Consider the following 24515-nt stretch of genomic DNA (forward strand, 5'->3'; position numbering starts at 1 on the left):
AGGGTTGGATTGTGTGTGGCATCAAGGGCTCTGTACTGGGCAAGTGAATGCGTTTGATGGTGAAGATTCAGTCTGTGAAAAAGGCGTTTGGATCAAGTGAAAAATGCTAGTAAAATGTGAGTAGCTGCTCTTTGCAGTCCTGAAAAGAGTTGGGTCTGCTAGAAGAAAGTTAAACAACTGTGCAAGTCCATGTAACAGGAATAACAAATCTGGAAGAAGAATTAACACAGAGGTCCTGGGGGATGATTGTTTAGCTAAAGTTATTTGTCTGACTGTACCAGCTGGCAAGGAAGAGATGCAAAGACTTCTTCAAGCTGTGTACTATGGAGGGAAATTTGTGCTTAACCTGGCTGTCTAGACAACTAAATTTGGGCTTCCTGGAAGAAAATCCAGTGGACAGAAGAGCCCAGTGTGAATAAAGAATTTGAGACATTGAAGGAGTTATTTTAAATAATCCTAATCTTCTAGTTTTATAACCACAAATCTAAGTTGTGTACACTCTTACATGTCACTAAGCAGAGTATTTGCCAAGTCCTTGGTTCTGTCAAAATCAGAGACCAGTGGTTCACATGCCACAAGAGTTAACAAAAGCCAAGTGGCATAGGACATGAATAGAGAAGGAGCTATGGCCATTATCCATGGACATTCCAAGACGCCTTTAACAAAAGAACATTGGTGTTATGTCCAGAGCTAGGTATTATATAAGTCAATTTAATTGAAGCAAGTAAATATACAGAAATAACACAGCTTTCTAATCCCAGAGCAAATGTGGGCTGTGACCATCGGGCCTCTGGCTCAGGGTGGCACCTTGGAAAACTGAGTCAGTGCTGTTGAAAGAACTTTGACCAGTCCCAGCTGTCAATGTAAACAGGACTTCTCAGTATGATATATGGGATTTATCTGTTCCCACCAATGCTAAATCACTAAATGCTAAAATTTTCTCATTCGTTTGATTGATAAGCATTGCGAATTCTGTATGGTATTATCGAAAGTTATCCTTATATTTGGTTAAGGAAGAACCACATGGGGAAATATATTTTAAAAGGTTCTTAAACAAGCCAGGTGAAATAGGTCATTATATTTCACAGCTCATCTTACACAGTGCTGATTAGTCATGACTCAGACATAGGAGAGAGCAAACATTCATCAGAGTCCCTGTCTCTGAGTGACTGCTGAGCAGTGCACTGTACACAGCTAGTGTCAGTGCCTTTGTGCTTTTTCCAAGGGTTGAATCTATTCATACTTCTAAAATAAATTTTTAAAAAAGCAAGGCACTTTTTCTATATTGTAAATTGGCAGCAGGTGAATCCAGATCTGTCAGCCTATTCGGGCTTGTACGTAATAAGGCAAATTGAGATAATCTTCGAGGGAATTTCCCATCCCCATATTACCATAGAGCCGATATCCCTTAGCACCACAGACAAGAAATCTAGTCGAGATGACCTGCTTTTATATGCTGTTCCTGTTCCCATCTCTTGCAAATGTATTAAGTGTGATATGTTTTATTGGACATGTGGCTGTCTCAGACCAGAACTGGGTAGTAGTTTATAGGTGGCAGTAGCAGCAAATAAACTTAACATCGCTTCCTAAGTCTCTCTTAGCCTCACTTCTTAGATCTCTGAGATTTCTACATCCATTTCTTCACTGGTAGGTCATGGTTCTAATAAAATGTTAATGAAAAAATGTGTTCTAGAAATGTAATGAGGTTTACTAGGGCTGAACTGGATTCTGCTATCTGTGTTTTAGAAAGACAATGCACTTCACATCAGTTTTGGAGAACAAAATACATTTTTTCTCTGTAGTTGAAGTTGTAAAATGCAAGTATTTGAAGTAGAAATGTCCTGGTTTTGGCTGGGATAGAGTTAATTTTCTTCTTAGTAGCTGGTACAGTGCTGTGTTCTGTGGATTTAGTATAAGAATAATGTTGATAACACGCTGATGGTTTAGTTCTTGCTAAGTAGTGCTTGCTCTAAATCAAGGACTTTTCCAGTTTCCCATGCTCTGCCAGCGAGCAGATATGCAAGAAGCTGGGAGGGAGCGTGGCCAGGACAGCTGACCCGAACTAGCCAAAGGGTTTTTCCATACCATCAAACATTGTGCTCGGTATATAAATTGCGGGGAGGTGGCCAGGGGAGCCACTGATCTCTGCTCAGGAGATGGCTGGGCATCAGTCAGTCGGGGGTCAACAACTGTACTGTGCATTGTACTGTGCATCACTTGTCTGGCTTCGTATTTATTTCTCTCTCTTTTTGTTGTCTCCCTTTTCATTACTATTATTATAACTGTTACTAGTAGTATTAGAGCTGTATTATATTATATTATATTACTATATTTTTAGATTTCAATTCTTAAACTGTTATTATCTCAGCCCATGAGTTTTACCTTTTTTTCTAGTTCGTCTCCCCATCCAACTTGGGGGGAGTGGGAAGAGAGGTGTGAGTGAGCAGCTGCATGGTACTTAGTTGCGGGCTGTGGTTAAACCACAACGAAGAGTCAAACCAAAGAGTTCTGGCAAATCGGAGACCTTTAGTTAATTACTTTCTTTTAAGCCATTTTGCCAGTTCAGCTATCTCTGTAACTCTGAACTTAGGCAAATGCTTTCTAGGCCCTTGAGTTTTCATTATTTAAGACTTGCTGTCTGGCAATCAGGTCAGCAAAACTTTTAATAATAATTTTCAGAAGATTTACACTGATACGTAAACAATGAATATGACATATAATCGATGGCAACTTCTTTACCAGTGGTTCTTTTAATCAATGAGAGCTGGTTTGCACAGCGCATGAACAAAAAGGGCAATTTACAGCTAAGGAAAATAGTTTCTTTGACAGTTACTGCAATGATAGCCTGCAGATCCTAAATCACTAGTTAGAGTTTGAGGCAATGATGTTGGCACATTGTTGCCAGATGGAAGATTCATTTTACTGGCCACTTAATTAGCAACTGATAAACGGTTGCACCCAAATACACGTATTTACGTATGCAGAATGCTTACAGTGTCACAATGATGCTAATGGCTTAGAGAGCAAGTCTTATTAATACAATCTGCTAATGGGAATGTCAGAATGAATTATCTTCTCAGGAACTGCAAGCTGTCTACCTGCCACCTGCATGGGAGCTCCCAAGCTTCAGGTTTCTGTCTGCCCGATGCCTCTTGAAAGCTGGGACACTTTTCAAAGCGGCAAAGGGAACTGGTGCAATTTGGGTAGTTCAGGGGGAGAGATCCTGATGTTTCTAAAGGAGTCTAGCTAAAGGATGGGTTCCCATCCAAGTTCTATCTCATACCATGGGTGTATATATATCAGATATAACATATCTGAAAAGGTTTCCGGTACACAATACCCACAGCTTTCAATGAAAGAGCTTAATGTGTTTTACAGAGTTGTCTGTGCATCTTGGGGAAGGTGGAGGTCATAGAGATAAAGGGCCCTGCTCCCCAACTGCCATAATTAATTGTCTGGTTGGTACAGAATTTTGATTATATATTAAGAACAATCTGTCATATTTCTGTATTACCTCCCATCTGAGATTCTCAAACAAGTTTTTTTAAACTGTACCTCACAATTCACAAGAATGCAACAATTTGTTCTTGAACTGGTTTAGCTGGCAAGAAAACAGAGATATGGGTGACGTACGGGGTCACAGCAAGCACTCTTTCCAAGATCCTACAGAAGAAAAATGACATTTGAATCGTGGCATTACTGGTCATCTTACCTTTACTCCTGTCTGTTGTTGCCATTGACCAATATCAGTGGTCAAATCCAAAAGTTAATATTCAAAAGTGAGTGAGATGATGGCAGCAAGCTGGTTTATGGAAGGCGGTCCAAAAAGGATGCGTGTTAAATTATTCACTTAAGTAATAACAAGCTGCAAAAATACAGTGTAAGAAACGGCTGGCAATCTGACATGGTCATAAAATGAACATTAGTTAACAGTATCGTGACGTTCTTAAAATAAGTCAAATGCAATTCTGGAGTGTATCAGCAGCACAGCTTGCAAGATATGAGAAGCTCTTCTTGCATAGGAAGAACCAGGAGTATTATGTCCAGTTTTGAGCATTACTCTTAAGAGTAGGATATAGGCCAGTCAGTGAGGGCTTAGCAGAGAGCAGTGGGAATGGCTTGAGGGCTAGAAAATTTGGTCAAAAAGGAAAGAGAAAACAAACTTGGGTTCTGTACTCTAAAGAAGACTGTAGGGAGTTGCTGTTAGTCTTCGAGTACAAAGGCTGCTTGAGAGAGGAAGGGAAAAAGATTGTTTCACTTATTCATGGTGCATTAGACAGAAATAATGGGCTTAATCTGCAGATAATTGGGTTAGGTGTTAGAAAAACATATTTACAGTAAGGATAATGAATACCGTAATAAATTGCCAGAGGAGTGTGTTTCCCTCTACCTCTGGATATTTTTAAGAACTGATTAGACACACACCTGTCAACTATAGCTGACCCAGGTGTACTTGGTCCTGCATTAGGACCGGGAAGCTGGGTAAAATAATTCTGGATGTCTGGTCCACCCCTGTGGCAGGCCTGTGTTCCAGCCCTGTCATGGCTCTTCTATCTCACATTTAAAGCCCATTTAATTTTTTTTCTTTCCTGCTGCTTCTGTCATGACAGTAGCTAAGAATAATCTGAGCTGCTGATTTTGCTTTTCTGTTCAATTCAGCAAACTGATGGGCAGGACAAACATGTTTCGCTATGGAGATGCTGGGCAAAAATTTACATCCTATTGACTCCAGTCTCACAGTGCCTTTTTTGCCTGGCCATGGCTTTGCATTACTCACACTCCTCTGGCTCTGGCCATTACCCACTGATGTGGTTTATTGCCGAAATGTGTATGATGCCCAGGACTCTAATGAGGGGCCTGGAGCCATTCTTCTGCCTTGATGATTGCCTCTCCTTTACAAGTAATACTTATGCATGCTTTGCCAAAGATGTCTATTTGTGGATGATTTTATTTGAAGTGTTATGGATTAGCCATGAGGATGAGGTTGTCCAAGTACTGTTGGATGTGGGAAAGGACTGTTTCTGGTATAAAAGCCACATTCCAGAGGTTAGGGATTTTTGTAGGGCAGAAGCAATGTTTTGCTCAGTATCTGCACAGCACAATCCTGCTGCAGTATTGTTACATTAAAAATTATACTAATTGTGATTCCTAAGCTGTATTTGGAGTTAGCTGTACCTCTGTCTACATTTGGAAGTTTTCCAATTAAAAAAAACAAATAAATAAATACTGCATTAACTTTACAGAGAAGAGGGACCTAATATACTGGGACATCACTATAGCTTACAATTATGCATTATTGTAAGGTTTTTTCCTCTTCTAGTATTTTTACTGGTCTGATTATAAATGTTTCAGGATGATTCAGGAAATTTAATGATTATTATATATGGGAAATGACACCTTTTGTTAGTGTCACTCTGGTAACATTTATTTGAAGTACAGAAAAGTTCATTTGCAATGCTGAGTTCTAGAGGAGGTCTGGTACCTGGTAAGCAAAGGAGGCAATTTTGGAACTAAAACTATGGGGCAGATTGCTTGCTTCTGTCCTGAGCTTAGACTTGCTGATATTTTGAAATAAAATAAGTGTCTTCTCTTTGCAATGGCTTTCAGTTTCCTGTAAAATTAAACAGCTTTTGGAGGCATCTATGATAGATTTGCTGTGTACAGCTGTCCTCTGACTGCCTTTTAAGTCCATTTAAAGCTTACTGCTGTCCTGCTGTCACCATTGTTGCAATAATTGAGGAAAATCAGAGATGTGGTTTCCACTATTCTGTTAAACTCAATGAACTGTGTTCTTCCCATTCTGCCCCACCCCTTCCGCTTGCTTTGTCCTTCCATTGCATCCTGTCTGTGGGCTTCCTTGGGAACCTTTCTTCTCAGTCATGGTCTTACTGTGCTAACTTTGATCATGGATTAAGACACTACCTTGATTTAAAAAAAAATCAACATAAAATCAAAATAAGCCATGTGTTTACTACAGATTCGATTTCCCCCCCCCCTTTGTTTTTATTTTTCTGCAGATTGTTTCTCAGAGGAAACTCTCCAAGTCCTTACTTAAACATGGGAACACAGCAGGAAAGTCATCTATAACAGTAAGTCAGTCTTAAATACAGTCTTATTTTCCTGTTATTTTGAAATATCTGATGTGACTAATTCTCCCTAAAAGCATCCTGCTAAGTCACCAGAACAACCCTCGATTGAGAAATGTATTAAAATTATTTAACAGATTACTTGTACTGTTTCAGGCAAATGCTTGTTGTAAGGAAATGGCAACAAATAATGTATGATTTGTACAAAAGCACAATATTTACTACTACATTTAAAGTACTCTGATGACAGCAAGAAAGTTGTGCTGCTTGAATACTTTTAGTTGAAGTTCTAGAACCTTCAGAAATTCATTTTGGCTTGCTTTGACACATGAAGGAGTCTGATGTTTCTTGGACTTTGGGCTTTTTCCAGTTTCTAGAAAAAAAAAAGAAGAAGAAAAACCAACTCAGAAAACACACAGACACCCAGCAATACCACATGCAAATCCAGAAGTTTGCTAAGAATAGGTATTTTAGCTGTGTTGTAACACAATTACACACTGGATAGTTACAGCCCCATGTGTATCTTGAAATCTGCAAATCGATGTGTTGACTCTCTTTCATCTTTCTTATTGCGGGCTTGTTTGGGAGATCAAGCTTGTCTGCACTGAAGCTAGCATCAGCAAGCTTGTGACATTTGCAGCTCTGCTTTAAGACAAAGGCTACAGTAAAATATTCTGCTTTGGGGATCTCTGCTCTGTTGCCTCATGGGGTTGAGAAGGAGTTTTTTTCCTTGATGTGCAATTAGCCAGATGGGTTTCTTTTGGCTTGATTGTTTGGATTTTTTTTCCTCTCTTCAGACCCAGAAGAGACAGCAGACTGTGAGAAATAATGCTTTCTGAGAGCCCAGGGAATTTTCTTTCTTAGATGTCTTCCTTGCTTAGCTGGGAAGTGATTTGCTTAAATGCATAAAATAAACTCATTTTTGGTCTGGGGTTGGAAAGGAATTCCCTGTTCATCTGGCTGAACTGAACCAGGAGAGACCTTTTCTTCTTGAATAATTTGGTGTGGTTTGCCTGCTGGGATTAACTGGGCATACTTCATCTCGTCCATCCCCACTGTGGTCTAGATGCAATTCCTGTTTTGCGAGGGACACAGAGTTTAGTCTTGTGAAAACACAAATACTCTAGTTCAACTAAAATCATTAGGCTCGTTTGTACAGTGTTCTGGCAAAAAATAATGCTCTGTGATATACAGAAGATGAGAGAAAATGCGTTAATAGTTCCTGCTGGCCTAACACTGGATGATAATTGTGAAATGCAGACCTTGGTTCCTTGCTTTGGCTCTCGGCCAGTAGTACTGAAGAGCAAGCTGACTTTACTTGGATGGGAGAAACTGAACTCAGACAAAAATTACTGTGTGAAAAGTTTGCTATCTTGACAGAATAAGTCAAAGTGGATTATTTGTCAGTATTTCTGGACCTGGGGGCATACCAGTTGTCTGTCAAGTATGGAAGTTACAAATACTAGTTACCTAACTCATTCATTGTACTGAATTACGGGTTTTTCGTAGGATTTTGAAAGTTCCTATCTTGGAATGTTTTCTTGGAATTTTATTAGCCCTTTGTATAACGTCTCACCACTACAGTTTTATTATATGGCTGTGGGATGAAAACAGGGCATTGCTCACCTTCTCCACTAAGAAGTCTGTCAACCTTTGTAAGAAAGGGTTCATTATTTTCAGTTAAAAATATTTGTGAGACTTGGTGTGCAAATCCTGGACCACTGTTGGTCATATACAACTTATGATCTTTTAAAACATCAGACTACATGTAAATGTGTCAGACTTTATAGGCCAAATTTCCAGCAAGCTCACATTTGCCTGGAACGTGTGAAACACCACATATGTGCCTGTGTGATGGTACTTTAATGCACAGTTAAGCAACTGTGCTCCTACATGGCTGTATGTGAATATTTTGCATGAGGAAGCACCACAGTTCACTGGCTGTGATGTGTCATAGCCAGAACAGGCTCAACTTGGAGAATTTTACTTAATTTAATTTATTGCCAATTAACATAAACTTTTAATTACTGATTGATATTAAGAAACAAATATGAAAAGCAAACTCTTAGGGAAAATATCTTTCCTCACCCTCCCATGGACTCATCTCCTGGCCCCTTCATAGTCTCCACTCCCTTTGCCTTCACTATATGTTATGCTCAGTCCCTTTGGTGAGGTGATGGGTAGCACAGGTCAGGATCAGAGCATAGTGATTTTTTTTTTTTTTTTCTGCTCTTTGTTACCAATTTTTTCAGCCCTGCTATGGGCTTACACATGAGCAACAGTCTCTTTGGAGGCATCCTTGCTCCAGTGTAGGTTTTCCTGTGGGTACAGGCCCTCAGAGGTATCTCCTCTGGTATGGCACACCTCCTTCCAAGAGTGCATCTCCAACCGTGTCCCCAACAACATCCCCTTCGCCATGCTTCCTCCTGGATCATCTTTACAGTTGCCTCACAGGCCTCCTAGTGCTCCTCCTTTTGTGCCTCCTGCCTCTACCAGCTGCTGCCCTTTCTTAAATATGTTCACACAGAGGTGCTGTATGCACCTCTGACGGGCTGATGTTTTGGGGTGCAGTTTGTAGCCTCTGCCCACTGCCAAGCCAGCTGGAGCTGGCTGTGACAAACACGGGGCTGTTCTCAGCGTCCCCACACAGGTCACCCCTGCAGCCCCTGCTACCAAACCCCTGCCAGTTATGCCCGATACAGAGTCTAAGTTTCCAGCAAAGAAAGAAAAAGTCTGTGATGCTGAAGTTTATTGAGGCTGTGGACAGCCTGGCTAATTACTGGGAGCTGCATATGTGGGCAGTGAATGCATCCCACACTGCATGCTCTGACTGCAGCTCTAACCTCAGCAGCCTTCAGCTGGTTTGAAGAATAGTGGGGGGTGTCCCAAGTGGCTCCCAAGGAGTCTGGAGTCCGTGTAGCGGAGACAGTTTGAGCCTGGCTGGGGACTGACATGGCTGACAAGTGTGTGGCCATGGGCGTGAAACGCTCAATAAGTCGGTTCTTTGGGGCGATTTAATCTGTGGGGAGAATATTTGCAATAGGGAAAGATTTTATAACTGTCAAATAGAATGTAGCGTGGTTTGTTTCAAACATTTTCCAGTGAAATAGCCCAGGTTTCGTTAATACCCTCTCTCTACTGAACCATTCTAATGGCTAGTCAGGAAGACTGTTTATGTTGGTTTTGTTGGGTTTTTTAACAGTATTGCACAGCACAGCAACTGGCATCATTATTAGCCTAGCCTACACCATTTGAAAGAATCACACTAGATTATTTTTGTGTTACTTTTTTCTGACTCAGTCTAGAGTAAATGGTTTTGCTGATGTAGCTATTGCAGAAAAACTATACCAGAACTCCTCTACTTTAAGTGTGCCTTTCGTGGCAACTAAGATGGGTGACTTCACTCCTTTTTCCATTTAGCTTGCCGAATGATGCTGAAGCAGCATAAAAATAATTAAACTTTACACTGAAGTAATACAACTCTTGTATAGCTTTTTCGTTTCCTTGGACAGTGTGATACTGTGAAATTCTCCCTTGTCCTACCTGAGGAAAAGTACTTGGTCAGAGGAAGGGGATCCCTGATGGATGTTGATGTCTGTCCATTGACAAGTGATTGACAAGGCATAGTTGTGTGTTACAAAGTGATTCAGGTTTGTAGGCTTAACAGGGTGGCACTGATCTGCTGAGCAAAGGATTCACTGAATGCTTTTAGCCCTTCCAGACTGCAAAGAGAAATGTACTAACTTGTACCACATTTCAGTTTTTCCTAATGGGGTCTAGAGTCTTCACGCTGGAAAATGGCATCTTACTCCCCTTCCATTACACCATGCAAAACTCAAATGTAGCTTTCCATTTAGGTGATTGCTGAGGAATTGTCTGGCAATGACGACTACGTTGAACTTTCATTCAGTGCACGGAAATTGGATGACAAGGTAAGCTGCTTGATATTAACCTTACTGAAAGATACAAGAATGCCAGCAAGTTTAATTTGATGAGGTTTTCCCTAACAGATATTTTTTGCTTATATTATTAAACACATCAGAGATTTCAGATGAATGTTCACAATGAGGCTTTCCTCAAGTTGCAAAGTAATTAAAAAAAACCCAATGGAATCTAATTAAAACCAAGACAAGTTAATTACTCTATAACCAAGACAATTTAATTATTTAAAATGAGACAGATCAGAAGTGCATAGAGAAGTGAAACTTTCTATAACTAGTCAAAGATGTTACAGTTGAAAGTGTCTTAAAATAGAGCTAGAAAACTTCATAACAGCTCAGTTATGATACGCATTTTGTTCAACAAAAAGAAGCTTTAATGTAAGAAAGATTCTTGAATATTTGTTAAAAGCTTTTTCCCTCCTTAATAAGAAAGTTCTCCACTGACTTAAACACTACTCTTCATTATAAGGACTACCTCTTTCTGAAAATATCTACTGTTGTTTAGCAATATATATATATATATATATATATATGTATATATAAAATAAGCATCTCAAGCAACACACAGCCCCAGAAATGGAGATGACTGCTTGTAAGGCACACTGCCTGTTATCTCAATGTAATAGCAGACATAATTATTTGAGGTAATCAGGGGAATATCTTTGTAGTTAATAGATGTCATAAGACTACGATCCTGTTTAGATAATCGGGCTTTACATATAATTGAAGATCAGATGATAACAATTGTACTGGATCACAGTATCTACTATTAGTATATAGTCTCTTATACGTGAAGCTGCTTCTAATTGGAAACATATGTTAACACTACAGAAAAGTTTATAATTCTGGTGCTCCAAGCAAATGCTTGTAAACATTTGACATGTAAGTAGTTTAAAATCACATTAGTGAGAGTATTTTTGGATACATACATCAGATTTTCAAAATCAGGCCATAACTGAGGAATAATATTTTTGGTTGAAACTACCGGAAAATCTCAGGCAAGCAGAAAGTACACAGAAAGATTAATAGTACTGGAATTTATGTAGAACATACAGGTAAATAACATTACTGTGCTCAGGATCATTAACAATCATAAATGATCAGGACCTGAATTTGCTTCTCATCTGAAAGATTAATTACCTCTTCCTCCAGAGTTGCTGAAGTCTTAATGTTTCCAAATCATGTATTTACGTGTCAAAATGTAGATTTAACAACCTCTCTTTAGACAGCCATCTTTAGATGTGATTTCCAAAGTTATACACGTTTCTTCCTGTTGCACATGCTGTCACATGTAGATAAAAGGAAAGGATGTATACAACGTAATAAGACTCTACTTCGTCATTCCTTTTCCACGAATGTAAAATGTGATCTGGTGTAAATATTATGATTGCTTATGACTCTTGGTATAAATTAAAAGGATGCTGCCAGAGTGCACTTATGAGCCAGGTCAGTGCTGTCTAGGCAACAGCTTTAGAGAGTGATTGAAACACTATATGGGGATAAGTTAAGGAGGATCTTTCTGAAATATTGCAAGAATATTATAATTTCTGACATTTTAACATGTCCAGTCAATGTGGGCTTCATCTAATAAAAAATTCCTGGATGATGCAGTGTGCGGCTCAAGCAATGACTCATCATGGGTTATCTGAATCAAAACTCCTGTCTTCAGCTGATTAAAATCACTGGAAGCCTATTACAGTTGAAAGCAGTCTTTCCATTTCCTCCAGCTACAGGTGTAGCTCTAAACTTGGCTGAACCTTTCCTTACCTCATTTATAAGAAAAGGCTATGGCTTTTGGTATGGCTTATAATATACTTTGATGTCAGTAGATGCAAGGCCCTATTAGTCATTTTGCAATTACTTAAATTGTATAGTTCAGCCCTTGGTGAAAAGCATGTGTTCCTATGTCACATGAAGATAAAAAAAAAATCAGAGAATTGAGAAGAGCCCATCTTGTAAAATCCTAAGCATGGTTTTGCATGCCTCTCCCTACTCAGAGAAGTGAACACCTGAGTAGAGAAGTAACATCAGAGAAGCAGACTGAGAGCTGGAACTGGCCTTGGAGTCTCCTGAAAGACAGAGGAAGCCTGTGGAAGCAGTTGTTCATGCTCTGCTACACAGGGTCACCTTTGTAACCCCAGGGATTCCTGAACTGGTAGCTGTGGAGGTGGCAAAAGACAAGTTGAATTATGATGTCTTACAACTTGCAGGTAAAGGAAGAGGTGGAAGGAGGTTCTGGATGTGCTTTAAGGATAAAAAGAAGAATTTCTTTCCATCTATTACCATCAGTGGTAACTTGGATGGACAGGAATTTTCTTCCTCCATCCTTTAAAAGAAAATTCTTTGAGAGAGGATCCAGACCGGTGTCCTTAAACATGTGAGTTTCCTCCACTAAGGAAAAAGATGTAAACAACACAGTTTTGGCAGATTAAAGAAAATATGCTTGTTGTGTTTGCTTTTACTCCCTCCACATAAAACTGCAAGAGTTTTAGAGAAGACACAAAACAAGTAAGGCCTACTCAATTTTCCCTGGAGTCATGGCTGAAAAATTCAGTGAAAAATTATAGGAAAGTCACAGATATGAAATTTTCCTTTACTTAACTGACTTTGCAGAGATAAAGGTTGTTTTTTTTTATCGCAGTGCTTGCTTGGAAGGTATAACTGCATTTTTATGTTTTATTGAAGCCCTGTCAGCTCAGGTGGCACATCTTTGTTTCAAGAGACCCACTGAGAACACTTCACAGGAGAACAATGTCTTTTGGAAAGTTTCTATTGCATTAATAGCTGTGTCATAATTACCATAACAAGCAGCTAAATTTTTATGATAGTTATAATATATTATGAGCACTGAGGCAGGCAAACTCTTTTCCTGTTCTGAGAGGCAGTTATTGCTTGGGAAAGATTCTCCAGCAAATGTCTGCAAAATACAAGCTCCAATATTACTTTTTTACATACTTCCCTGGTACTAAACTACTACTACTACTACTACTGCTACTACAAATAATCCTTAAATGCCCTGTGTTGCTGCTGAAGAATTTTCAAAATTATTAGTGTCTTTTGGCTACTTCAGCCCTTTCCTGAGAGACCTCTTTCACCCCAAAACCTGAATTTTAAGAAGTGTCATGCTCTGAAGATTAATATACTAAAAGACGTGTCAAAGTAGTTACTCAGAAACAGAGGTAGCTAAATTTTTAAAGTTTAAGCCAGGTACTTGTGTTATTGCTGTGTAACTACTGCACATACTGAAAGAACAACACGCATTATGCCACTAGCACATGCATTACATTAATTATTTAACCATTATTAAAATATCAGAACATTAAACCTTTATTGCAGCTATTCTTCTTTCAGAGGATATTCTTGTGAGATAATGCAAAGCTGTTAGATTCAGCGTAACAACCAAAAAGCTTTGAAAATGTTAATAGCTATGAAACAAAATGTTTCTTCAGCTTACCATTTTTGAGTTGTTATGAGGCATCTTGAATATTGAAGGATTTTTTTTGTTTGTACCTTCATTCGGAAAGGAATTAGGCTTTGTTTTTGCATTGAAGGGGAGGTGATACAAGCTGTCATCCAGCATTAAAATCTTTCCCTTTAGGTGGTATCGCCTTGGTAGTTAAAACCAGATATTAAAATTACTTCCCTTTTGCTGATTTGCTGTTTCAACTTTCATGATACTCAACCGGGAATTATGATATATTTTGATTCTTACACAAAATCCTGGTTTCCTTTCTGAATTTTTCTGCACTCCAAGGTACATTCTTTGGATGTATCATCTTGAGATGTTTTATTTCAGATAACTTTTCTTGTCAAACTTGCATTTGATAAAGAATCTGTTAACATTAAGCTTTTACTCAGCTTCAATCAGTATGCCTATGTGTGAGAAGAGGCAGCTCAAACTTTTTTAACCCTATGCACTCTGGATTTTGGTGTCACTGTGCTGAAACCAGCACCCCCACTCTCTGCTTGTTCTCTTTGCTATGCAGTAGTAATCTGGCAGAATTTGATCACCAAAGCCCCCTGTTTACTATCAGTTTCAAGTGCTGAATGGAGTCCAGATACTAAAACTACATCACGACCTTGAGGCAAACTCTGGAGTTACAGACTTTGTTGGGTTTTGTGCTGGTTCTACACACTCTTACATTAAATGTCTTGCGTCCATATAATTGGAACAAATAAGCAAACATTTGGCTTTGTTGGTTAGAGCTCCACATGGTAGGATCTAACAAATACATATGCATGTGCTTTGCTTCAGTTCCTAAACATACTGTTGCCTTTTCTCTAGGAGGAAAAGAAATAGATGGTTCACAGAATGGCACTGAACACAGTCTTGATAGGTGTCAAATTTAGGGCATGGGAAAACCTTTAGGTTGCTTGAGCCTTGCCCAAGGCTTCATGGTCCCTAGCAAGTCACTTCCTTCTCCAGACTTTCAAATTAAGGTGTCCCTTTTCAAAGCCCTGATATCTTTGCATGTTTCACAGCTGTGGAATTATAAAAATGTGTCAAATTGTAAAGAAAATTTACATTTTACAAAAATGTAAAACTGGTCAAATTTTAAAGACATACTTGGAATAGCATCTACCTGAAGCTGTTCCTATCCTAATGGCTATCCAGCTAGTCAAAAATAAGTATGGTGTGCATTTGGTATGGAGAAAATTGTAGAACTATGCATATTACAGTCATTTTTACATTAATGCTTTTATGGAAACGCTGGGAGAGCAAACTTTCCAAACTGATGTGGAGGTCTGTGGTTTTGGATATGGCCTATAGAGAAGAATGATACTGATATGCATAGAGTTAATCATGTGGCTCTTTTGTAGAAGAAAATAAAGATGGGAGTTGAAACTACAGAAAATGGTCTGAGTCCATTTGAATCCTGCTCTTGCAGCTTTGCACAGTTAGAAATTTGAGTTAGCCAGCTTTCCCCCTCCAGCCGTGGAGGGCTAACACCCAGCTACTCTTCTGCCTCCCAGCCAGCATGTCCAGAAGGAATGTCATTGAAACAAAAGAAGCTGTGGCCAGACTGCAACAATGCTACAGAAAGTAACTTAATCTAGGTTTCTGTAAGAACACTCAGGGTTATTAGCTAGATGTAAGACTAGAGGAGGGTGTTTGCAGTGCAGTGAGTATGTGAACCTTAATGTCTGTCATGGATTTGCTTGTACTTAGAGATATCAAGTAATTTTTGGCACTCCCCTGCTCTGTTTGTCGTCTTAGCATGGACCGTATTATCACATCCCAAAGAGGACTTGCTTCTTTAACCTTCTTTAATCTGTCTTGCCAGTACTTGTGTTAGGTGGTAGCAGCACTATGTCTTGGTCAATTAACTTCTGTTTTGAGAGGGTGGGTGAATAGTGTGAAGTTCAACCCCACTGTAGAATATGCTTCAAAGGGCCTTGCATGATAAAACTGATGTCAAAAGACCAAATGGGTTATGGGGACAGAAACAAGTTAGGTGGATGAAGGAGCTAAAGCTCAGTAATCCGGGCTGGGTTCAAGCAGGTAAAAAGCTCTAAAATGATATTTTGACTGCCATGACTGAACAGCCAAACTGAGAACAGCAATGCCACAGAAATCCTTGTGGAACAAGGACAAGAATGAAATGTTGCTGAGAGACACCAAAGGGCACTAAACCATGCTGACTCTCCTTTTTCATTAGCAGTCAGGGAAGCACCAGTGCACTGTGCCTGAAAAGCTCAACGAAAAAGAATTCTCAAGAGTAACCTGTCCTATATTTTATTTTAGGATTTTTTCAGCAAATCTGATCCTTTTCTGGAGATTTTCCGCATGAATGATGATGCAACCCAACAACTTGTTCACAGGACTGAGGTAAGGAATAGGGTTGGATTTACTTTCCAAGGACACAGGTGGGCTTTCAGGAGAAATAGTTTATGCTTCCCATGTCATAAAAGGTGTTGCAAGCACCCACATTTAAAAACTCTTCTATCTCTTGTGTAATTACATATAGCTATAAACTGATGCTGCCCATCTCCGTTGCCTGGACCTGTCTGCCTTCCATGGCTCCCAGTTCAGGGATGTATTCTGCAACCTCTCTGTGGCATCATCTGTGTATGGGACCATTTCCCACCTGTGCTCCTTTTTGGGGCTTTCCAGAGGAGGCATATTGCAAACTGCAGGTTGCTCAAGGGCACATATCCCATGCATGTTTTTCTGCAAACCTCCAGCTAAGCTCTGTGTTCTCTTTCTGGTGAATGTACCATATTGAAAATTGTGGCTCTTGTTAGCATTCTGTTTGGAGATGAGCAAATGTTAAGGGTTCCGTTCCTTTCTTTTCACTCACAGGTTGTGATGAATAACTTAAATCCAGCCTGGAAGACCTTTAAAGTGTCTGTAAATTCTCTGTGCAGTGGAGACCAGGACCGCAGGCTAAAGGTCAGAAGTCATTCCTACTGTTTGAATAGTTCTACTCATAGAAAACAAAACTTTGTCTCTCTTTTTCAATTGAAGATTGCTACCCTGAACTGCCCTTTTTGACGGAAAAGATGATCACACAGCTGCTTTATGATTACCACAATCAAATTAAGGATGCAGAGAAGTCATAATCCACTGTAATCAGTAGATTATGCTCTATACTTCTTACAGAAACCTCAGAAAATGATGGGGCTGGTTTTGCTAATCAGTTGGATAATTTGAACCCACTATCATTTAACTGGTGGAAGTATATTCAAGGGAAGTGGCAGCTCTACCAGTGTTTTAACTACTATTTCCTCACTTATGTCTGGAGACCCTCTGTAAAAGAAGCGCTGAACTATGAGATCTGTTATATTTGATAAATAGGGTGGCCACAAAAAGACCTGCACCATAGTAATGACAGTGTTACTAGTCAGCAGAAAGAATGATTGTTGGGAACTTGGAGCTTTTTGTAGAAAAATTCATCTTCTGGATAATTTGTGTTAAATCAAGGCTGAATCCAGTTATTCATAAACTCTAATCAGGTTTAAGAATAATACTAAATTAAAACCTGTTAAATGAAGAGCACTGTCCTCATTGGCTATTCAGCCCCTTGGACCTGATGAAAGGACATTGGACCCAAAAGTATGTTGGTGGGGTTTTTTTCTTACCTTTCCAAATTAAATAATAAAAAAATTTCCTCTTTTGTCATTATAGCTGCCCAACCCTGCAGAACCTGTATGGTAATTTTTCACTCAGCAGAATGTGCTGTGCAGATAGGAAAACTAAAATGCCTGGTGTGTATATGTTACAATGTATGCCACAAATGGGTGGAAAAGGTAAAAAGTGGTCTTATGAATTCTTGGATTTTTACTGGTCATGATAATTGTGATTTATAACTTCACAAAATCAGCACTGTTTTTATGGAACAACAGTGGTACGGACACAGAGTTTGTACAGTATTGGCATGCACAAGAAAGGCACAGGTATGAATGGTTATTTTTATATGTTGTTTGTGTCCTTTGTGGCACTGTTGGACAAACAAGATGAGTCCAAAAGAATGAGGAAGTTTGGGAAAACAATGAGAGATGTAGCAAGGAAAAGTGAAGGATGAAGTAGATGGAGCACAGGATACTTAAGAGGCCAGACCAACATGTTTGTGACAGGTGCATCTGAGAAGTTGGAAGGAAGCTCAGCACCTCAGATGGTACAGGGAAGCAGTTGTGAAAGATCTTTCCATTTACCCCTTAGTCAGTAAATGGTCAAACCAATTGAGTTTGGCATGTCCAATGGGATTGAAACAGAGGTGTAGCAGATGAAATAGAGAATGAGGTGTAGGGAAAGAGCAGCCTCCATTATAAACTGCAAGCAAAATTAACAGTATTGGCTAAAGAGGATTTCTAATACAAATTAAGAAATGTAGAAAAGGTTTTTGCTGTACTATGCATAGGACGGTAACAATGTCAAGTGTCAGGATAATGACTTTGTTATCTTGTAAGGCTGCAATTTTATAAGCTTCCTGGGTAGATAAAATATCTGTGAAGTTGCCTGAAGATAAGTGAATTACTTTGTGTTGTATAAGCAATGTAGATCTCCAGGAGAGGAAAAGAAAAAGAGCTAAGAGCAGCTACCTTCCAGAGGTAGTAACATGAGTGACTCAAAGGATGATCAAGGACAAGGAGCACTGCCATGGCTGGAGCCTCCATTGGCACCTCTGATGACTGGGCTGCTACTTCATGACAAAGGGGAAGTGCTGGAATAAGCACGGACAGTGCATCTTTGGGCAGTGAGTTCACTTCACAATTCAGACAGGGCTGGGAGCTGAGCTTTTGCCAGGAGTAAGCCTGGAAAGGCTTGGAAAGGGAGGGTGAGCAATTCTTTGATGTATCAGAGAAGGGCAAGCCACTGGTGGGACATATAGACAGAGGGGACATGGTTCAAGCAGGTAGGAGTGCTGTAGCTGCTGCAGCATTCTGTGAAGGTGAAAGGGAGCAGGACTGAAGAGGGCAATGCTAAAGAACATAGTATGCTCAGAACATGAGATGCTGAGAGGCTGAAGAAGAGATGTAATGTGACATTATCTGTGTTATCTGTAGCCCCTCTGAGGGTGCACTGTACACAACCAGATGCAGAAAGTTGCACCCTGCATCTTCCTTGGCACAGGGTCCCAGATCACATAGTCCAGCTTGTATCTGACAGTAACAAGCAATTATTTGTGGCTGCCCTTATAGGATCTGCTTCTTGAGGCAGCTTAAATCGAAAAGGGTGACTATATAGGTTTCAGACAAGAGATGAATCAGATTTCTGCCACTCAGATGAAAAGCAGAATTAGCACAACACTGCCTTCACCACATTGTGTATATCTGGCCTTTAAATCACTTAGATGAGAAAACCTAGGAAGAGATGCAAACAAAATGTGAAGCTTAGAATGTCAGAGAAAGTGCCAAGTGCGTAAGGATAGAGAAAGGTGGTTCTGGAGGAAGAAACATGCTATCATCTCTTCAAAACTGAAGTGAGAAGTATGAGAATAGCTAAGATTTCAATTTGGGCAGAAGAAGATAGGTCTGGGAATAAAGGGGGTCTTTGAGCTATGAGCAGAGAGACAGTAGTTGAATTTTTTGCAGATGATACTGCCAAGAGACAGGCTCAAGAAGTAGGGAAGAGGAACAAGAATAGTCTTTCGGATTGCCTGTAGAGAAGGTGAGGGGAAACTCAGTGAAGGAATGGGTGAAGAAGAGAACCGGGGCAAGATGGATCTTATGAACCTATTGACAGTTTTTGGAATAGTCTTGATTCTGTGGAATATTCTTTTTTCCTTTGTTTTTTTAGAGAATATATCTTTTTTTTTTAATGTATGCAAATGTTTGCAGGCCCTGATTTAGATATCTGAGTAGTTGCCTGCGGCTGCAGTTCAGGCATTTGCAGAAAAGCTAAAAATAGGATGAGTTGCACCAGATCATTCATGAGTTTAGAAATATTTTAAAATTAATTATGGCAGTGAAATAAGAAAAAAACTGAAAAGTCTTTAAAATTCAGGCCCTTTATACTTTTTGCTGGGTGTAGGATAAGGCTGCTATGATAGAGCAACCCCCAAAATCACTTGTGTTTGAAAGATAGCATATAGTACTTGTCAGATGACTATTCTGTTTGCTTTCTATACAGACTATAACTTAGGAATTTGATGGCAGCAAGGACAGAAAAGTCAAAATTATAAGAATTAGAGAAGTGAAGTGTCCGTGACAGGTTTATGACTGTGTCAATGTTTATACTTTGATTTACATTGGCAAAGCATTCTAGTCTTCACGCTACCATATCTTGGAACTTTTGACTTTAGTTGCTTGGTTTCACTTCATAAAGTATACAGCAATATGTTACTGCTAAGTGTTGGAAGAATTCCCTGTGCCATATTTAATGTGGGGAGATTTAGTGTATTCCAGCTGCCTTGCAGAGCATCAGCTTCTCGCCAGGATTGCTTGATCACTGTGAACATTAATTGTGGAGCGCTGGGTAGTTTTGTACCTGTACCTGCTGTTTCCTTTTTACATACTTTGGAAGGCATAATCAAAGTTAAGGCTTTAAGAGGCACCAGAAATGGTTGGAGGGAAATGTCAACTTGTGGAAATGTTGCAAATGGAGGAAGACTTTTTATCAACAACAGATATATTGCAATTGTCACTACCTTTGGCTTGCCTCTGTAGGCTGTTTGGCATCTGAAGCCTTGGCCTTTCGTCTCTGCCACTGAAATCACATGTGTACGGAGCTCAGTGGTCTGATTTGTGTTATGAAAAATAAGGATTAACTTGGCAAAAATACACTAAACCAATTCAGTTTTACTTACAGAAGTTTGCTCTTTGTAAGTCTTGCACCCAAAGCAGCCTTTACACGGGGCATTTGAAACTTTCTTGTTTTAAATGTCTGTTTAGAAAGATAAGATAAGCAAGGTCACTAAAAACAAACCGATCGGTTACAGTCTGCCTCAAAGGTCTTTTACTAGCATCCTTTACAAAGTCTATACATTTGATTTCCTTATGGGCTTTAAAAAAAAAAAAAATCTTAATTTTGCTTTATTTAGCTGTGGTGCAGAGCAGTTAATTTTTCTATTTCTCTCAGGATGCCTTGTAAAACTTTAGTGCAATTATTGCTGCTCTAGGTTTATTATGAAAAAGATATATTAGATTTATGAACCTACTGAGCTTTCCTTCCCAGACATTGAAACCATCTGAGAAGTCTGGTCACACTTCAGTGCCGGTCATAACTTCTTTTAATGTTAACGGTAAAGACAATTTGTGTATGCGTTAAAGTGAACAAAATACCTCTTTGATCCAAGAGTTGAGCATTGCTTTCCTAATACTTAATGAGATTCAGTTCACCATGGTAATTACTGACAAATCAAGTGAGGGGTATAATCCTTCTGAGAGCAGTTTTTATCCTAGTCTGCTGTGCTGAAGGTCCTGTAAATTGTGAAACTTTGGCATTCAGGTTTGGGTTCACCATGTGAAGTATGTTGCTGTCAAAGGTTTATCTGAAATACAGGCTTGCATTTTGAGTATCTTATGGTAGGGATCATCTACTGTCCATCCATACTAATAGTTGCAACATTCCTCTTTTTCTGTGGGAGTCCTAGTAATGTACACAGAAAAATAATCTCTTTTTGTTTTGGTATTAGATATTTTAATATTTGGGAAATAAACACCTAACAAGGTGCCTCTAGAAGCACAGGCCAAGCAGTGCATGTGGCATGGAGTAAGAATATCTTCTGCTGAGGTTGTACAGAGAACCTTACTGAAATAAATTATTTTCATAAGGAAAAGTAGGAAAAGAGGCAAAAAAAACCTGGTAGAAAAACATTGCTGCAGGTGAAGTACTAAGCTGCAAGGAGAGAGGGAAGCACGTGTCATATCTGTTTAGAAAGTCCTTTCCATCTTCCACCCACATAGGGGAAATTTGCCAAAGAAAGTCCATTGGATGTTTTTTCTACCTTTCAAATATCTCTGTGTTACAACTGTATCATTGTCAGTTAGTTTATTGTTTCATCCCTGCCTAACCCACGTTACAGGTGATGATCCTGCTCCTGATGACATTTACGCATGTATGGTTATGAGTAGGACTCACAGCTGTGGCTACCAGGGCTATTACATGCCTCAGGTCATAAAGCCTCTGTGTATATGAATGGCTCTTTGCAGCATGAAGCCCTGAGACATTACTGTTGCTTACTTTTGGGTAATCGTGAGAAGGTTGACTCTTCCTGTGAACTTTTAGTGACATTAAAACCTTGTTCTGCCATTCTTCTTCATTCTCTCTTGTGTCCACTTGGCTTCCTTGGCTCTGTCCAGCTGACCTGTTGGAGCAGCTGTGTCTTAGCGCATGAATTACATGTTTGGGTTTCCGCTGAGGGGTCTGTCTGCATATGCTAGTAGGCCCCAGTATGTCTACGGTGCTCTACTGCTAGTGAGATGCACTCCAAGAGTTTAACGGTCATGTGATTTTCAATTCATTTCCATACTGAGACCTTTCTAAATAGCAATACATTGTACTTTCCAATGTGAATTTTCACAGGCCATGAATTTTGTATGTTTCTGTGGTAGACCGTTGTTTACAAGGTTTTCTTGAGTGGTCTGCACTTCGCTTAAATTAATAATCTATACAGTGCCTCTTCTGCCTCGTTGATACTGTTATATAATGTGATCCTTGCTTACAATATTAATAGAAGAAGCTCCACAGTCTACGAGAAAGTTTTTGATGTTATGCTGGATGGAAATAGACAATCGCTTCATTTTAATTTTATCATTTTTTAAAAAGAAAATTAAAAATTATTATTATTAATTTAATAATCTCTTCCCCAGGGTCTGTTGCGGCACTTTGCGGGGTAGAAGGTTGGGTTTTCCTTGTGTAGTTGTAACCTTCTGTTTCCTTCTGCTTTCTTCATCAAAGTGTTCAATCTTTCATGCAAAATGATGGATCATTAGGGGGAAAAATGTTTCTTAAAGCTCTGTAAGTGTACTGGCTGCTCCATTCTGAATTAAGGCAGAGCAAATAGCAGTGGTTATTTTAATATTCTCTGAGTTATTACTGCAGTGTTCTCTAGATCAATAAGCTTTCAGTGACCTTTAATACTTGACTACAGCTCTGCTTATACAGGTGTATTGTAAACTGTAATCCTTCAATAAGCCCTCAGTATCTCTGAAAACCAGTGGTGAAAGTAACTGAGCAGAACCTGTGAAGAAGGCCAAGTAAAGCTTAAGAGATAAGCAATAAGTAATACTTTCAGACAAATCCATTAGTGCTTTTATTCTTTCACAGTTTAGCTGTCATAGTGTTTGAAACACTAACATGAAAAGATACAGTTTATGGTCAACAGCAATAATTTGTGGAGGATTTAAAAAAGCATGTGGCACAAACTGGGTAGTCCAAGCAGTGTCAAACGGTGATTAGAAAAGCACGAGCTGAAGGATTTCACACTGTTCCATAATACAGCACTCATTTTTGGTTGCAGTTTTCTTTGGGCTTTTAATTCCATGTAGGAAGAGACTGGCACCAAGAATTAATTACAGTGTAGGCTAGACTTGATGTTTATTTACTTGATTGGGCGATTTCAGTCATACCTGATTAACCACACAGTTCTACATTTTCCCCTTCAATTTACTCACACAATTAATGCCAGTGAAGCCAATAATTTCCTGCTTGCTTACCCTGATCTTGCTGAAGATGTATTTGCATATGGAGTCCTACTTGTGGAAAGTCTTCAACAACAAGAAAGGGGGACTGAACCTTTACATGTCTTGAATATGAATCACAAGATGCCTTGAAATGACTTTTTCAGAAGTATTTTCTTTTTCATTAGGTCAGGGCATTTTCCTGGAATCTTTAGAATTGCCTCACTCTTGGAAGGTGCAGATCCTTATCATCTGAATACTGTTTATTTAGTAGTCATTTTAAGGATGTTACCGTGTTGTGAATTTCCAGAGAAGTTCTTGTAAAGCTGACTGTGCAGCTGATGATTTTAGATAATAAAAAGTTCCTTCTTCATGGTCAAAAAACCCACAAAAAAATTAGGCTTAAATATTGGGATGTGGTGTATATTTAAAAAGCTAATAGAAATATTTCTATAAGTGCATACTACTTAACCAAAGTAAGATTTTTAAAAGTCTTCTGAGAGGATGATACATTATTTTGAGGATTATTATAAAGTTAAATGACACACTGTGAAAGCCAATTTCTGACACCACCTTGTATAAATGCCATCGGACCTACTCTTCCAGTAAATGATTCATTAGAATGCTACAGTTCTTAAGTGTTTCTCTTCCTTTCTCTCTCATATTCCCCTTGTTCTCTCAATGTGCCTGTGGTTCCAGGGTCCACACCAATTATTAAAAACTCAAGTGGCTTACTTCACAAGGTCTACAATGATTGTGGTGAATTCGCTGCAACTACTCACCCTGTTTTGTCAGTTTGGGTTAATCTATAATTTAGCAATGGGTTTATAATATGAGTGCCTCCTGAATTCATTAATTGCAGCAATGTGTTTGAAACCATGATTTATCTGAGCATGTCAAGGACTGATGAGATCAATCTTCATACACTCTGTGCAGGCAGAGTGCAAGATTTAAGGTCATCCTTAAAACAAAACTAATTAACTCCTTATCTGTGTGATCTCAGCTCACAGATTCCTTTTTTTTTTTCTTTTCTTTTTTTTCTTCTCCCCTTTCCTTGGCTGTATTCTTGATGAAGCAGTTGAAGATGCTGGGGATGAAGATTTGGGAGAGAGAAATAGACTCAAGAAATTAGCTTGACCCCATTTTTATTAGAGACAAGGGAACTCATTCTGATTACTTTTATAGGCACTACTTTGTTCTTCATTTTTGTAACTGCTAGATATATAGCAACTTAATTGTCAGATTAATTAATCTAGATTTGGGTTAATTGATGTTTGTGAAGTGCTTTGAAGATGAAAGAGCTATCTAAATGACAAGTGTTGTCACAACAATTAGGGGTGCAAGTGGATTGCACAAGAGAGATCATCTGATATACAGTGGTTAAAAAGAGTTCATAGTCACATCTCCAAGGGCTTGGGCTGCT

The 24515-nt window shown here is 39.1% G+C and overlaps 1 protein-coding gene across 1 annotated transcript in view; it reads left to right on the forward strand.

Moving 5' to 3' along the window:
• CPNE4 (copine 4) overlaps positions 1-24515 on the forward strand; it is a 244814-nt gene that overhangs the window by 134901 nt on the left and 85398 nt on the right. Inside the window, exons 4-7 of the mRNA XM_037386063.1 lie at positions 6018-6089; positions 9944-10018; positions 15774-15857; positions 16332-16421. Coding sequence (XP_037241960.1) covers positions 6018-6089; positions 9944-10018; positions 15774-15857; positions 16332-16421 — 321 coding nt within the window. The remainder of the gene's footprint in view (positions 1-6017; positions 6090-9943; positions 10019-15773; positions 15858-16331; positions 16422-24515) is intronic.

This window comes from Falco rusticolus, chromosome 4, assembly GCF_015220075.1.
Source record: "Falco rusticolus isolate bFalRus1 chromosome 4, bFalRus1.pri, whole genome shotgun sequence".
NCBI lineage: Eukaryota > Metazoa > Chordata > Aves > Falconiformes > Falconidae > Falco > Falco rusticolus.